The 13,576-nt window shown below is 35.1% G+C and overlaps 2 protein-coding genes across 8 annotated transcripts; both read left to right on the top strand.

The window, feature by feature from the left end:
• Nucleotides 1-439: 439 nt before the first annotated feature.
• On the top strand, nucleotides 440-10,114 carry LOC112707486 (serine/threonine-protein kinase SRK2E). 7 transcript variants are annotated; one of them, XR_011864853.1, is made up of 9 exons: nucleotides 440-1,038; nucleotides 2,071-2,145; nucleotides 2,227-2,328; nucleotides 2,425-2,478; nucleotides 2,633-2,725; nucleotides 3,801-3,945; nucleotides 5,051-5,157; nucleotides 5,233-5,270; nucleotides 5,352-6,639. XR_011864853.1 is itself a non-coding variant. In XM_025759230.3 (6 exons), exons 1-6 carry the CDS (start codon nucleotides 910-912, stop codon nucleotides 9,674-9,676), a joined length of 615 nt encoding a protein of 204 aa, XP_025615015.1. In that variant the 5' UTR covers nucleotides 440-909; the 3' UTR covers nucleotides 9,677-10,114. The 7 variants fall into 7 exon arrangements, 1 of the variants encoding a protein (XP_025615015.1); XR_011864852.1 differs by lacking the exon at nucleotides 5,233-5,270; XR_003156064.2 differs by lacking the exon at nucleotides 5,233-5,270 and having other exon boundaries at nucleotides 5,051-5,160.
• On the top strand, nucleotides 9,705-10,169 carry LOC140174735 (probable polyamine transporter At3g13620). Its single transcript, XM_072200240.1, has one exon. The coding sequence runs from the start codon at nucleotides 9,705-9,707 to the stop codon at nucleotides 10,167-10,169; it is 465 nt and encodes a 154-aa protein (XP_072056341.1).
• Nucleotides 10,170-13,576: the final 3,407 nt, after the last annotated feature.

Genomic DNA, 13,576 nt, shown 5'->3' with positions numbered 1-13,576 from the left:
ATATACCCGAATCACTAATGTCCAAATTTTAGTAATTCTAAAGAACAATTTAAATTAAAAGTACTAAAAAAACGAATATCTCGTTATTACGATTCCTATAGTAATTATTCGTTTTTAATTTTAATTAAAAATACTATCATAAATTATAAAAATTTATTTTTATAAAAAAAATAATAATAATAATTTATGATAGTATTTTAATGAACATATACAATTATCTCCAATAGAAATAAGTAACCCCTGAAATTTTTGTATAATGATGAGATGTTAAAAATATTAGAATTGGTTTCTTATAATTTTTTTAATTAAATTAAAAAGTATCACAACCACAAACAAATTATTCCATTTGAAAATAACAGAGATCAATCTTGTTGATAGAGTTAATTCTTAAGAATTTATAAAGAATAAAACTTTACTAAAATCTAAAAGTTATCTCTTTGTTCTTTCGCCTAACTCAGTAAACAGCGGGAGCAAGGTGAGAGCAAAAACCAGCAACATTGCTTACGAGGCAACAGAGCACAACCTACGTCATCGTCATTCGGATACAGACACTTCTCTAACAAAAAGAGAGTGCACTGACCAAAAACGACATCGTTTTGCAGTCTCATTCTACTCTCCAACCCCATCTGCACTTATCTATTCCCTTCCCCCCTTTTCCCCAATAATCAGCATCCCATTTCCCACATCCCAAAACCACTAACCATCGTTCCGCCTCCAACTCCAAAACGACGCCGTATTAATTATTGAGCCCCCCCTTCCTTTCTCTCTCTAATGTAACACCGTTTTGCCGCTTCAAGAAAAATATAGAAAGAAGAAAATAAGGTTCTGTTGCGTCGTTTTGATCTAAACGACGATGGATCGGGCGGCGGTTACCGTCGGACCCGGCATGGACATGCCGATCATCAGATCATGCACGACAGCGACCGTTACGAACTGGTCCGTGACATCGGGTCCGGAAACTTCGGCATCGCAAGATTGATGCAGGATAAGCAGACCAAGGAGCTCGTTGCTGTTAAGTACATCGAACGCGGCGACAAGGTTCGTTATAGTTTTTAATCAACCTCTTTATTATCATCTTTTTGCCTTTTTCTCCCTAGATTTTTTCACTTTTATTTCTACTTATTTTGGAAATTTTCTTTTCTTTTTCAACTTTATCACATGATTTTTTCGGTGCCGGATGAGTTTGTCTTTTAGTTGCTGACGTATGATGTATATGAATATGTATATTTGTATATATACTATTTATGCTGTGTTTATGGTTTCTATTTTTGTTTAAGTGCTTTGATTAGTTGGTCAGTTGGTGTGTGATTTTATTTTCTGTTTTTGGTTTCCTTACAAATTTTGAGCTATGGAAATTAAAGTTTCGTACGTTTTATCCTCCGGTTTTTCTTTATTTTCTCTCGTTTTCAGTTTTAACGAGCTTATTAAATTATTCATGGGTTTTGCAAGGTGACCAAGGAAATGGGAGAAAAAATAGTGGGTGGTCTAACTAATCCATGTTTTGTTATTCACGGCTTTCGGATTTTATGGATTTATCTATATATTTAATTTTATAGTGCATAACGCGGTTTAAAAGATCTCAATCCTTGTATGAGATGATGCTCAAGTGTGGACATGTTTGATCGGTAGGTGTGGATGTGCGCAATAAACTAAGATTAAAAATTTGTGGCTTGTTATTTTGATGATGGAAAATGGTGTCACTCAGTTTATTTGAGTTAATAAGCAGCAACACTGATCCATTTTTCTGCGTTTACCAGTTATATTTGGCCGCTCTGATAATGGAAGGGGTTTTAGGGTAGGGACAGGTAAAAGTTGGTCCATTTTGGATTGGTTTATTTTGCATCAAACGCCAGACTTCAAACCTTGAACTGAGTAACAGGGACTGGTTTAGATGATTTATGGTTCACTTCATTTATGGGTTTACATATTGTCACTTTCTCGATTATTCATGAACTTTGAGACGAACCATTGTGATTCAATAGTTCCCAGATTTTTTTAATCACCATTTTCTTTGGGATCTATTACTTAGTGCTGGACTCATCTCCCCTATTTTTTTATTGTGTGGCGCAGATTGATGAACATGTCAAGAGAGAAATCATTAATCACAGGTCTTTGAGACACCCTAACATTGTTAGGTTTAAGGAGGTTGGTGTACTTTACACATTGGCATTGAATCTGTATTGAAGTGGGTGAACGATACTTGACCTTATATGTAATTTCACTCAGGTTATTCTAACACCTACGCATCTGGCCATTGTAATGGAATATGCATCTGGAGGAGAACTGTTTGAGCGAATCTGCAATGCTGGGCGTTTCTCTGAGGATGAGGTTCTTACACTATTTATTTACTGTTTCTACACTTGCCAGTTTTTCAATCATATTTGTTCCATATCTAACTTGCCAACCCATTTTCATATGCTGCAGGCTCGTTTCTTCTTTCAACAATTCATATGTGGGGTCAGCTACTGCCATGCAATGGTAACTAAATGTTCCTCTTTTTCCACTGGCTGATTTAGATTGTATTCTATCTATACCAGTTCTGGACTGTAGTTTAGGACTTTAGGTTAAGTATTAGTCTTCCCAACATCAAATCTGATCTATCAGTCTCTTGTTAAATTATTTATTCTTGAAGCAAGTTTGTCACCGGGACCTGAAGTTGGAGAACACTTTGCTGGATGGAAGCCCAGCACCACGTTTGAAGATATGTGATTTTGGCTACTCCAAGGTCAGGGTTTCTATGTTTTCCTGGTGTAATTGGTTAGGCAATCTTTTGTTTACCTTTAAACGATTCTCTGTCACAAATTTAATGCGTATTTCTGCTACCATTTTGTATAGAGTCCTGAACTAGTATGCTTCTGACTTATGTTTTCTTCTCTTTTAAAAGGAAAATTATAGAGTTACTTTGCTTTTAATATTTAGATCACCATATGGAATTGGACAGCTTGTTAGCTATCTAATGTAATTTAAGTAATTTGGGATATTGGGATGAAGTAATACTGCATGAAATTTCTAGGTGAATTTTGGTAGTCTGAATTCTTTGATGAACTATTGTTTCATCATGCATTCACATGTACTATAGTTGACTTGTCTAATGTAAGGCTATATCTACAACTTTGATTAGAAAAGGTCAAAAGGATACTTCATCAACTATCTAGCAGTGGAAGTGGTGATATAACATTATTTAAGTAATTTTAACTAGGGGGCCAGCAATTTTATTGCATTTTGGCCAGCATGTAACCAGCAGAGAAAGGTGAGCCATTGGATGAAATCTCACACCAATCTCACACCATCAAATCATCATTGATGGCTAGTTGATGGCTACCAATCATAAATGTTGCTGGCCTCCTAGCATTGCTCTTTGTTAATATAACATTATTTTTTAAAGATAATTTTAGATTTTTATAGAAGTAGATAACTCATTAACACAATATGATTTTTTATGAGTAATTTTAATTTTCTATAAAAATAACATTGTCAACAATATCTTTTTAATATAGACAACGGTATATATACGTCGTTTTAGCATGTTTGAAAAGTTTTTTGGAATAAAAAAAATTATTTCGTTAAAAATTTTATTTTTATTTAAAATTCAATTCTATAATATAAAATAATTATAATATATTAATAGATGTGAATTTAATTTTTGATTCGAAATTACTTTTAAACGAGTGAATTTTTTTTACAAATCTGTTACTCTAAAAAACAATTTTTATTGAATATCTATTTATAAATAAAAAGAGAGAGAAGAAAGGGTAAACGAAGTGCTGAACCCTAAATCCCCATTAACCCATCTTCTTCAGTCAGTAGCGACTCATCTCTCCTCTCTTCTCTGAGAACCCTAGAAGCCACCACCACCAACCGAGCAGCCCGCAACCATTGCAGCCCCCACCGCGTCCTTGTCATCGCTGAGCTCGGCTCCTCTGTTGTCGTCGTTGCTCGCTGCCGGTAAGTAATACTCTATTATTCCTCCTTGCTGCCTTCTGATTTTTTGTTCATGATTTTCTGATTTATTTGTTTGCTGGATTCATGATTTTGATTTATTTGTTATTTGTTCATGATTTATTTGTTTGCTGGATTCATGATTTTGATTTTTGATTTTCTGTGGTTATTTGTTCATGATTTATTTGTTTTTCTGAGGTTATTTGTTCATGATTTATTTGTTTGCTGGACTCATGATTTTGGTTGCTGAATTCATGATTTTTTTATTATCTGAGGTTATTTATTCGTTCATGATTGTCTGAGGTTATTTTTTATTTTTGATTTTCTGAGGTGATTGTTTGTTGAGGTTATTGTTATTTATTCATGATTTTAGTTATAAACTTTGATGTTTGAAGTTGTTTGTGAACCTCTCATATTAAAATATGGATAATTTATTATGTGAAATTATTAAGTTAGAATATTGAATTTATGTATTTAAAATTATTTTTAAGTTTTTTAATAATTTTATTTAATATTTAATTAAACTAGTTGAATTCCGATTGAATTTCGGTCGAATCACTAAACCATTAAACCAGTAACCTCACCGGTTTATTGATCGGTCTGGTTCTCACAACCTTGGAAAATATATATCGTTTTAGCATGTTTGAAAAGTTTTTTAGAATAAAAAAAATTATTTCGTTAAAAATTTTATTTTTATTTAGAATTCAATTCTATAATATAAAATAATTATAATATATTAATAGATGTGAATTTAATTTTTTATTTGAAATTACTTTTAAATGAGTGAATTTTTTCTACAAATCTATTACTCTAAAAACAATTTTTATTGAATATTTATTTATAAATAAAAATATTTTTAATATTTCAAATATTAAATATAATTATTATAAAAATTGATTTAAAATTTTTTTTCGGTGACTAAAGTGATTTGAAAATGAAATTACGTTTGATTTTTATTTACAAGTAAAACAAATATAAAAATTAAAATTCTGAAATGAATATTTATTCCAAACCAGGGTGAATTCTTGAATCTTGAGTGAATTCTTATGAGAAAGACTAGGGTGTAAGGGGATTGAATTCTTATTGTTGCAATTCCAACCACCCTCTCCAGGTAATCTCAGACTCTCCGTGTTCGCTGCCGCACCCGCTAACCTTCCTCTGGCCTCGCCTCCACCTTGCCGTCGTCGCCTCCTCCTTGCCTCCTCCGACCAGCTCGAGGTGGTAAGCTTTTAACGGTCAAAAACTATCATTTTTGAGTTTTAACCTGATGATGTGCTCAAAAAACTCGTGTAGTTATGAGATTTGATCGATAACTCTGTTCATCAATTTAGGTAATTTGAATTTCAAATCATATTCTTTATTTCAAGAAACAAAACAATAATAGTAACAGAATCGAATTCAATTGTACGCAGAAAAGAAGAAAAGAATAAAAAAGAAAGAAGAATGTCATCGACGACTACACCATGCGCTGCATGCAAGTTCCTTCGTCGGAAGTGCACACTTCCCAGCGAACAACCCACAGCTCTTCGAATATGTCCACCGCGTCTTCGGTGCCAGCAACGTCGGTAAGATCCTCAACGAGCTACCTCCATCCCAGCGCGAGGAAGCGGTGAAGTCTCTTGCGTTCGAGGCGGAGGCACGCCTCTGCGACCCGGTCTATGGCTGCACCCTCCAAGTCTGCATCCTCCAGAAGATACTCCGCCAGAGATGTGCCCTCCTCGCTAACGCCAAGAGAGAACTTAGCGCCTACATCAACCCACAAGCCATTCAAGGTCCATTCAACCTTCAGGAAAAGCCTCTGTCTTCACCTGCCGCCCATGTAGGCCCTCCCTGCAGCCCGAATGTTGTACAGTATTCACCCATTTTAGGCCCATCCTACGGTCCAGATGTTGTACGGTCTTCAGCCCATTTGGGCCTATCTGATGATGCACCGTTTTTTATGCCAGCTATGCAGCATAATGGGTCATTGGGTGGTGGTGGTGCTGACCCGCAGCTGGACCCAGGGCAGCAAGAGTTGTTGGAGGCCCAACAACTTGCTGCTACTGCGGCAATCCGAGAACAGCAGCAAGCTATAATGATGAGGAATTATGTCCAGCAACAGCAACAGGAGTATCTAAGACACTATGCTGCTGCTGGGATTGAACCTGTTGCGGCTGCGGCGGCGGTGACGTCAGTGGAAGTGGAGTGTTTGGCCACATGGGTGCACCTTCAGGCGGTCAAGGAGGTGAGATGGCACCTTGTATGGGTTTGGAGACATTTGACAGTGGTGGAAGTTATCATCGACAGTTGCAACAACAGCCACAGCATGAAGTAGGGGAAAATTTCGTTGGTCTTGCAACTCAACATCAGTACCCTCTTGGGGGGGCCAGTTGCTGCTCCCATCAGAGCAGCAAGAACTACCGTTGACCCAACAACAACAACAACTAGAACTACAAGTATTACAACAACAGCAGCAACTACAAGTATTACAACAACTGTCAGAGTGAAGAGTAAGAGTGTCGGCCCTTCTTGATGATGATGATTTTGTCTCATTGTTGCAACTATATATATGGTTTTTCTCCTTTTTTTTTCTGTCATCAAAGAATATTTCGTTTTAAGTATGTTTTTTTTGTTATTGTTAGTATGTATTTTCCGGTTGATTATAGGATTGTTATATTGATAATCATAATGATGGTAGTTGTGGGTTTAAATTATTATAAACAGCGGAAAGAGCGTGAAGTTGAGGAAGCTGCCTACTGGTTAACCACATTTTGGTTAACCAATTTAATAAAACAATTGTAAAACCATATCCATATTTTTTAAAATTGGTTAACCAAAACTAAATAAAAAAAATCGGTTTTTAACCGGTTAACCAAAACCAAAACCAAATTAAAAGAAAATCTAATTTCAAAAATCACTTCGTCTCTTCGAACTCACTCTTCGCCGCTTCTCCTCTGTACGCCGCCGGCCACTGTCAACAATTCTTCTCCTCTGCTTCTTGCCGGACCTCTGCCTCTTAGAGTCTTCACTTTGATTCGCGACTCTGTCCCTCTGCCTCGACCTCCCATTCTTGCCACCGGAGTATCTCTCTTTCTCTTCTTCTTTCGTCGGTGGCTCGCCGGAACTCATCGAGGTCAGCCTCCTCTTTGCCCTTGGTTCTGAGTTTTCTCCTGAGTTTGTTATCTGGGTTTTTTTTCCATTTTTTGGATTTGTTCTGTTTTTTCCTTCATTAGTATGCTTCTGACTTCTTCATTTCAATGGATTGAAAATGTGAAGATTTTAAAAGTCTCTCAGTATTGAACTCTTCATTTTAATGGATCCTGCTGTAAGTTTCTTTTTCAATGTGGTTCACTTTTTGATTGGTTAGGAGTTAATTTATTTATATGATTTGAATGGAGAATTATTGTTCTAATTATCTGTTCTTCTTCACTGTGGTTCACTTTTTAATGTATGAATATAATCTATGGTATCTGAACTACATTGTCAATGTCGTGGATCATACACCTCTAGCATTCAATATGTTGAGCTTTGATTGGTTTACCAAAAGAAATATGGATTTGTGTTCATCTCCTTTGATTTTGGTCCTGCATGCTTGTTTTACATGGTTCAATTTAATCTATTTGTATTAGTACATTACACCTCAAGTAAACTAATCACTACATGTATAATGCTAACCGGTAACCACTAATTTCTACAAAGAGGGTTATGGTACTTTTTGCTTTTTCTTTTTTGCTGTAATGTGGGAATCTTGTTTCTTGGAGGAATGGGTTGGAGGTGGTAGCCACTTCTTCTTTTGGGTTTAATAATTTTCACTTTTCACAGACAAAAAAGTTTCAAGAATTGATTTTTATTTAAACCAACTAATAAATAAAATCGTGTTAATAGAGAGAAAGAGATGGATAGAGAAGAGGGTGGGTTGTGGGAAAGCCTTAGACTTGAGAAATTCAAAGGTTAATTTAATGAACTAGGTCTAGGATTCTGTTTGTTTGTTACTATATTTTAACGAATTTTGTTTTGTTAGAAAGAATAAATGCTTTGTAAAAATAGGCCTGTCTCTAATGAATCATAGCCAAGTATATGTGCTTCATTTGGTTTTGTATGCTGCTTTTAAATGAATGCTGGACAGAGCAGACCCTTGTACTCTACTTAGAAATCGTTGGTTCTATGGTTTCATGCATAGACACATCGGATTTAGTTGGAAGCAGGCTATTTTTATGCTTTAGAGTGATGATACTACCATGTATCTGGAATTTTTATTAGATACGGCCATTTTAATTCACTTTCACAAGTTCCTTTTTCTGCTGAGCATTCCTTCTATTGCCAAAAACAATCATCTATTGCTTTAATCATGCCTGGGTGCTATTAAAGATTAAACTGCATTTATCTGAATTAATAGCTGTGTTTTAGTTGTAAATTCTATAATGTTAACAATCGTTTCTTGGTGGGGCATAGTTGCGTTTAATGCATAGTATCATCAAGAAAACAGTGCAAAGTATATGTATATATTCTTGAAACAAGAAGATTTTGTTTTTTTTCCACATCATCAATCATCGATTCGTTTTAATTTGGTGGGTTTTGAGGCTTTAAATTCTTTAGTGGCTGCATTATAAATTTGGGGTTGGGACTGAGATTAGCAAGTGCATCAGATTTTGGAAAGAGAAAAGGCAAGGGTGACTTGAATTCAAAGATATGAATCTGAGGAATGATATTTTGGAAGATTTAAAAAAAATGGAAAAAATTTGTGCATTGATGATTCTCTCATTGGCGGCCCCTAGGTGTTATTACTCTGTGTAGTGGTAATGTTAGTTTGATGGGGCTTCTTTTTTTTATGTTTTAAAGTTTCACTCCTTTTTACTATGTAGTTTCTTTTTTTTTTTAAATATTTTCTCTAACATGCTCAATGTACAATAGTGTTAGGAACCTTTGAAGGATTAACAATGACAAAGCTTTGATATTCTTTGTTTCTCTCAGTTTTGATGTCAAGCTGGTCCTTTGTAGCTTGTGGTTTGAAGTGTTTGATTTGATGTTATCAATGCTGTGATAATCAGTAATCCTGTTGTACCTTCAAATTGATGTTTGATAACGTTATGCTCACTCCAAAGCAACCACCTTTTGTTTTGGTTTTGTCACAATCTATAGAGAGGGATATCTTCCGGTAAATAGGAATAGTTCAATCTTAAAGTGTTATTTATGTGTCATGCTTGTTTGTACTTGTTAAGATTGCTATAAGTATATAGTTATCTATTTCTAGATGGTGTTCTTTTTGATGGAAAGTTATCTGTCACTTATAATTGTCACTTATATTGAATATTGATTGATTATGTTCGATTAAAATTCTATTGAATGTTTCAGATGTGGAGTTTAGGAATAGGGGTTTAATTACAAAAAATATAAAAAGGAAATGGAAGAGGGTCTTTAATGTATATGTTATCCATTAGGCATTAGCACATATATTGTGTATATTGTGAACATCAACATTTTGTACACCTCGTGAATCGGTTTCAAAGTATATGTATATATTGTTTGAATTTGGCTTTGTGCTTGATAACTTTGCTTTGTTGAAGTATTTAATAATTAGATTTTATGGCTTATTCAGAATGAGGTAGCCGATCGTGATGTTCCCATGTTAGAGTCTGCAGAGCATTCGGCTTCTACATTACCTCCTCTTCCAACCACATCATCTGAGCACAAAAATCGATCAACAATTTGGGACCACTTCAAAAGAATCTCTGATGATGAAAATAAAGCTCAATGTTAACACTATTTGAAAGTGATCAAGTGCAGGAATGAAACAAGAAGATATTAGATATGCTTTTCCATATATAATTAGATTTGCTTATGTTTATGTTTATGTTTATGCTTATGTTTATGTTGGTTTGTTTGAGGCACAACTTACTAGTGCTGCATACCAACTTCTTGGTATCGCTGATTTGGGATTCATACCAAAAATATTTGGTGATAGATTAAAGAAATTCAATACTCTTTGGATGGGGATATTGGTGTCAACAATTATAGTAGTTGCAATGTCATTTTTTAGTTTCAATGAGATTATATCAACAGTGAATTTCTTGTATAGTTTGGGGATGTTGTTGGAATTTGCATCGTTTCTTTGGCTTCGGAGAAAATTTCCATCATTGAAGAGGCCCTTTGAAGTGCCATTGGGAATGAAGAGTTTGATTGTAATATGCCTTATACCTTCTTTCTGTTTGTTGTATGTGATAAGTGTTGCCAACAAAAATTTAGAAAAGTAATTATTTACAATGGAAGGGATTTTATTATTTACACATATTTCTTGTATTATTTAGAAAAAAAATTAATTTAAAAAAAAGAAAAAAAATTGAGCTTTTGCATGTAAAAAAATTAATTTTTGTGTAAAAAACTATTTTTATGTGTAAAAACTAATTTTTTGGTATAAAAATCGATTATTTTGCTGTAAAAATCGATTTTTAGGTAAAAACTAGTTTTTTTTTTATATAAAATGGTTATTTTTTAAAAATCGATTTTTGTTTTAATAATCGGTTAAAAACCGGTTTTGAATTTTACTAACTGGTTATTAACCGATTTTATCATGTAAAACTAATTTGGTTGATTAACCAAGACTATATTTTTAGTTAATAAAAAAGTTGATTTGATTTTTGAATTAACCAAATTATGAAGATAAACTTAATTAATGATTATGGCCGTCATATCAAAAAAATTTCATTCATTTCTAATTTTATTAACCTTATTCTCCTAAATCCTAATAAATGAACATGACAGTTGCAAACAAAGACGAAAAGATGCATATGTAGGCGTGTAATTTTTCAGTGTGTTTTCTTCGATGCTTACTTTTCGAGGTATTTGGTAGGCGGTGGCCACGGAAGTTATTTTCGATTTTTCGTAATAAATTTGTCAGCGTTCTAAATATTTTTTGGTAAAAATAATAGTTTATCTATATCACTAATAAAAGTAATTCAAAAAATATGAAAGTAAATAAAATTTTAAAATATTAAAAAATTTAATAAAAATTGTTTCGAGAATTATCTGAAATGAAGTTATTTTTAGGTCTGAACACGAGGTCTTCAGACTCTTTTTAGGATAGCGTCCGACTTTGATTAACGTTGAAGTGTCGCCGTCCGAGTTTTTCGTGAGAAGGTGGAGGTGGTACCTGCAAGGGACTCCGATACTTAAGTTAGCAAGAGTTTAACACAGGTTTTAGTAAATTGGGTCCTGAATATAGTTGAGGGTGTTAGTGTATTTATAGTAGAGTATATAACTACCTTTTTAGAGTAGTTCCACCTTTAATGGTGGATAACTATTCATTTTTTCTAGAAAAGTTAGTGAGTTCTCTTTTCTAGATAAGTGGGAGATATCTTAGGAGTTAATTACTTATTTGAATAAGTAGAGCTGAACTGCCGTCGTCGCGCCCAACCTCTATGAGGTCGGGTAGCTGTAGTAATTGAATTTCTTGAATGGGCTTCTATTCATTTTGGGTCTGGTTATATTTTTGGGTCTAAGTATGAACAGTGTCCCTACTTGAGTCTGAGCTTTTTGAGGTCCGACTTGAGCATTTGTAGATTAGATTGGTCTCTAGCAGATTAAAACATCAGCTCGAGCGAACTATCTTTCTTGGAGCTAGGTCGGGTACTCGACGTGTTTTAAAATTCGAGACCTTACATCTTTTCGTAATTTTGCACACGTTACTCTACGGGCCATAAATGAGGGACCAAAATTACTCTTTTGTCCTTGGTGTCTTATAAGTACCCAAACTTATTTTGTAGATGTAGTTTTGTTGATTTTTTTGTGGCTAACATGATCTGACTTTGATGTCGTGCAGAGAAGATGGCTCCCAAGTCAGATGCTATGAAAACTCTTCAAACTGCCAGAAAAAATGTTGTCGCTCGAAACATTTAGCTGAAAGAGGTCGGTGAATCTGGAGACCTCTCCTCTCCTTCTAAATCGGACTCAGGTTCCTCATCCTTGATAAATATTATTGCCGACCCAACTTCCCACCCAACTCCCCCTTCTAGCTCGGGGAAGAAAACTTCCCAATTCCGAGCCGAACCCTAAAAACCGTAAGACTACAAAATCAGTCCGGCATTTGTGAGCAAGGCTTTGAAGCAATAGCTTGGTGAGAAAAACACATCCTTCTTAATACCTTTATTAGCACGAATGTTGTCTCTGTAAAAAGCCATCTTCAAGTGCTTGCTCGATGTGAAATTCGAATTGCCGGAGTGTGTGCAGCTTTGTTGAGGAATTAGAGAAGACTCTTCTTGGCGCCACTCACCATACTTTAACTGATCTACAAGCTGATGTGGCATCTTTAAGGGAATCAAAAAAGGGGTTAGAGGGCGAGAAGGAGTCACTTATTTCCGACCTTGGCAAGGCTGGGGGGAGGGTAAAACAATCTGAGGCCGCCTTAGCTATGGCGGAGGGCTTAAAAAAGAAGGCTGAAGAGTGTTATATTAGGATCTTCGAAAAAAAAAACTTGATTTGGTAGACAAGGTTGTCCAGTCCAAGGAGATATATGCGGAGTTGAGGGGCTATAGCTGAAGGAATGGATGAGTTGGTAGAAAATTTGAAGGCCCAATTTCGAGTTATAGCTCCCGAGATGGACCTCTCCCTCATTAGCTCTGACAGTGTTATTGTGAATGGGAAGATAGCCCCTGCGCCTAAGGATGAGGAGGACACCCCTATGCCCGACCCGAAGACTCCTGAAGTCCGAGTTGAGGGAGCTCCTAGGGTGGAGGAGGAGCCTACTCCTTCTCAGCCAAAAAGTCTTCCGACCTCTTCCACGCAACCCAAAGATATGACTTCCAGTTAACACATCCCTCTTCCTTAGCTTTTTAATTTCTAAGTACTTGGTTGACCCGGCTTGTGGGTCTTTATGAACAATTTGGCTTTGTAATATTTGTAGTTTGGAACAATTTTTGTTTTATTTTACTGCTTAAAAAATCTTTCTCCACTACTTGAATATGTGGTGGATTTTGCATAAATGAATGTTTCTTCAGATATCTTTTATTAGTTGGTACAACTGTTTCTTTATCTTTTCATGACTCAGTAAAATTTTTTTTGATAACTTTTTTATGCTGTTTTTGCTAAGTTGTGAAAGATGTCGGTTAAAAATAGGTTGGACGTTATTATGAACCTTTTGTTTATAAGGTGCACACTGTTTCCCTTAATTAGTTATGCTCCGACCTTTAGCAGTCGATTTTAACAAGTTATTTTTGCATTTTGTTTTAGGTCCAACTCTTTAGGTTATAACGAGGTTGGACTACGATCTGCTTATATAACTTTTTACACTAATTTGTACCTTGTCGCTTCATCTTGCCGACAATTTAGGTCGGGGCAATGATTTTTGCGGTTTTTTTAGCTTAAATTAGTGCATTTGAATGGAAAACTTTATGAAAAAATGAACTATCATTAATAAGAAAAAATAGTTTACATAAGTTTTGTTGCTACTAAGAGTTCTCTTTTAACCCTTATCCCTCACTATGGTGCCTCGTTAAAAACCCCTTCAGGAAAATCCTTCTCGAAAAAAAATCATAAAGTCGGAAAAAAGAGTACACTAGGAAGCAAGGTGCGCTTTCTAACTGTAGTATCTTTTTAGGTTACATGCGTGCCATGACCTTGGGAGCTTATTTTCTCTTAAGTCGGATGATGACATGTCATCATAAGC

The sequence above is a fragment of the Arachis hypogaea genome, chromosome 8 (genome assembly GCF_003086295.3).
Source record: "Arachis hypogaea cultivar Tifrunner chromosome 8, arahy.Tifrunner.gnm2.J5K5, whole genome shotgun sequence".
Taxonomy (NCBI): domain Eukaryota; kingdom Viridiplantae; phylum Streptophyta; class Magnoliopsida; order Fabales; family Fabaceae; genus Arachis; species Arachis hypogaea.
Note: the sequence above shows the minus strand (reverse complement) of the source record. Positions and strands in the feature narration are given on the sequence as shown.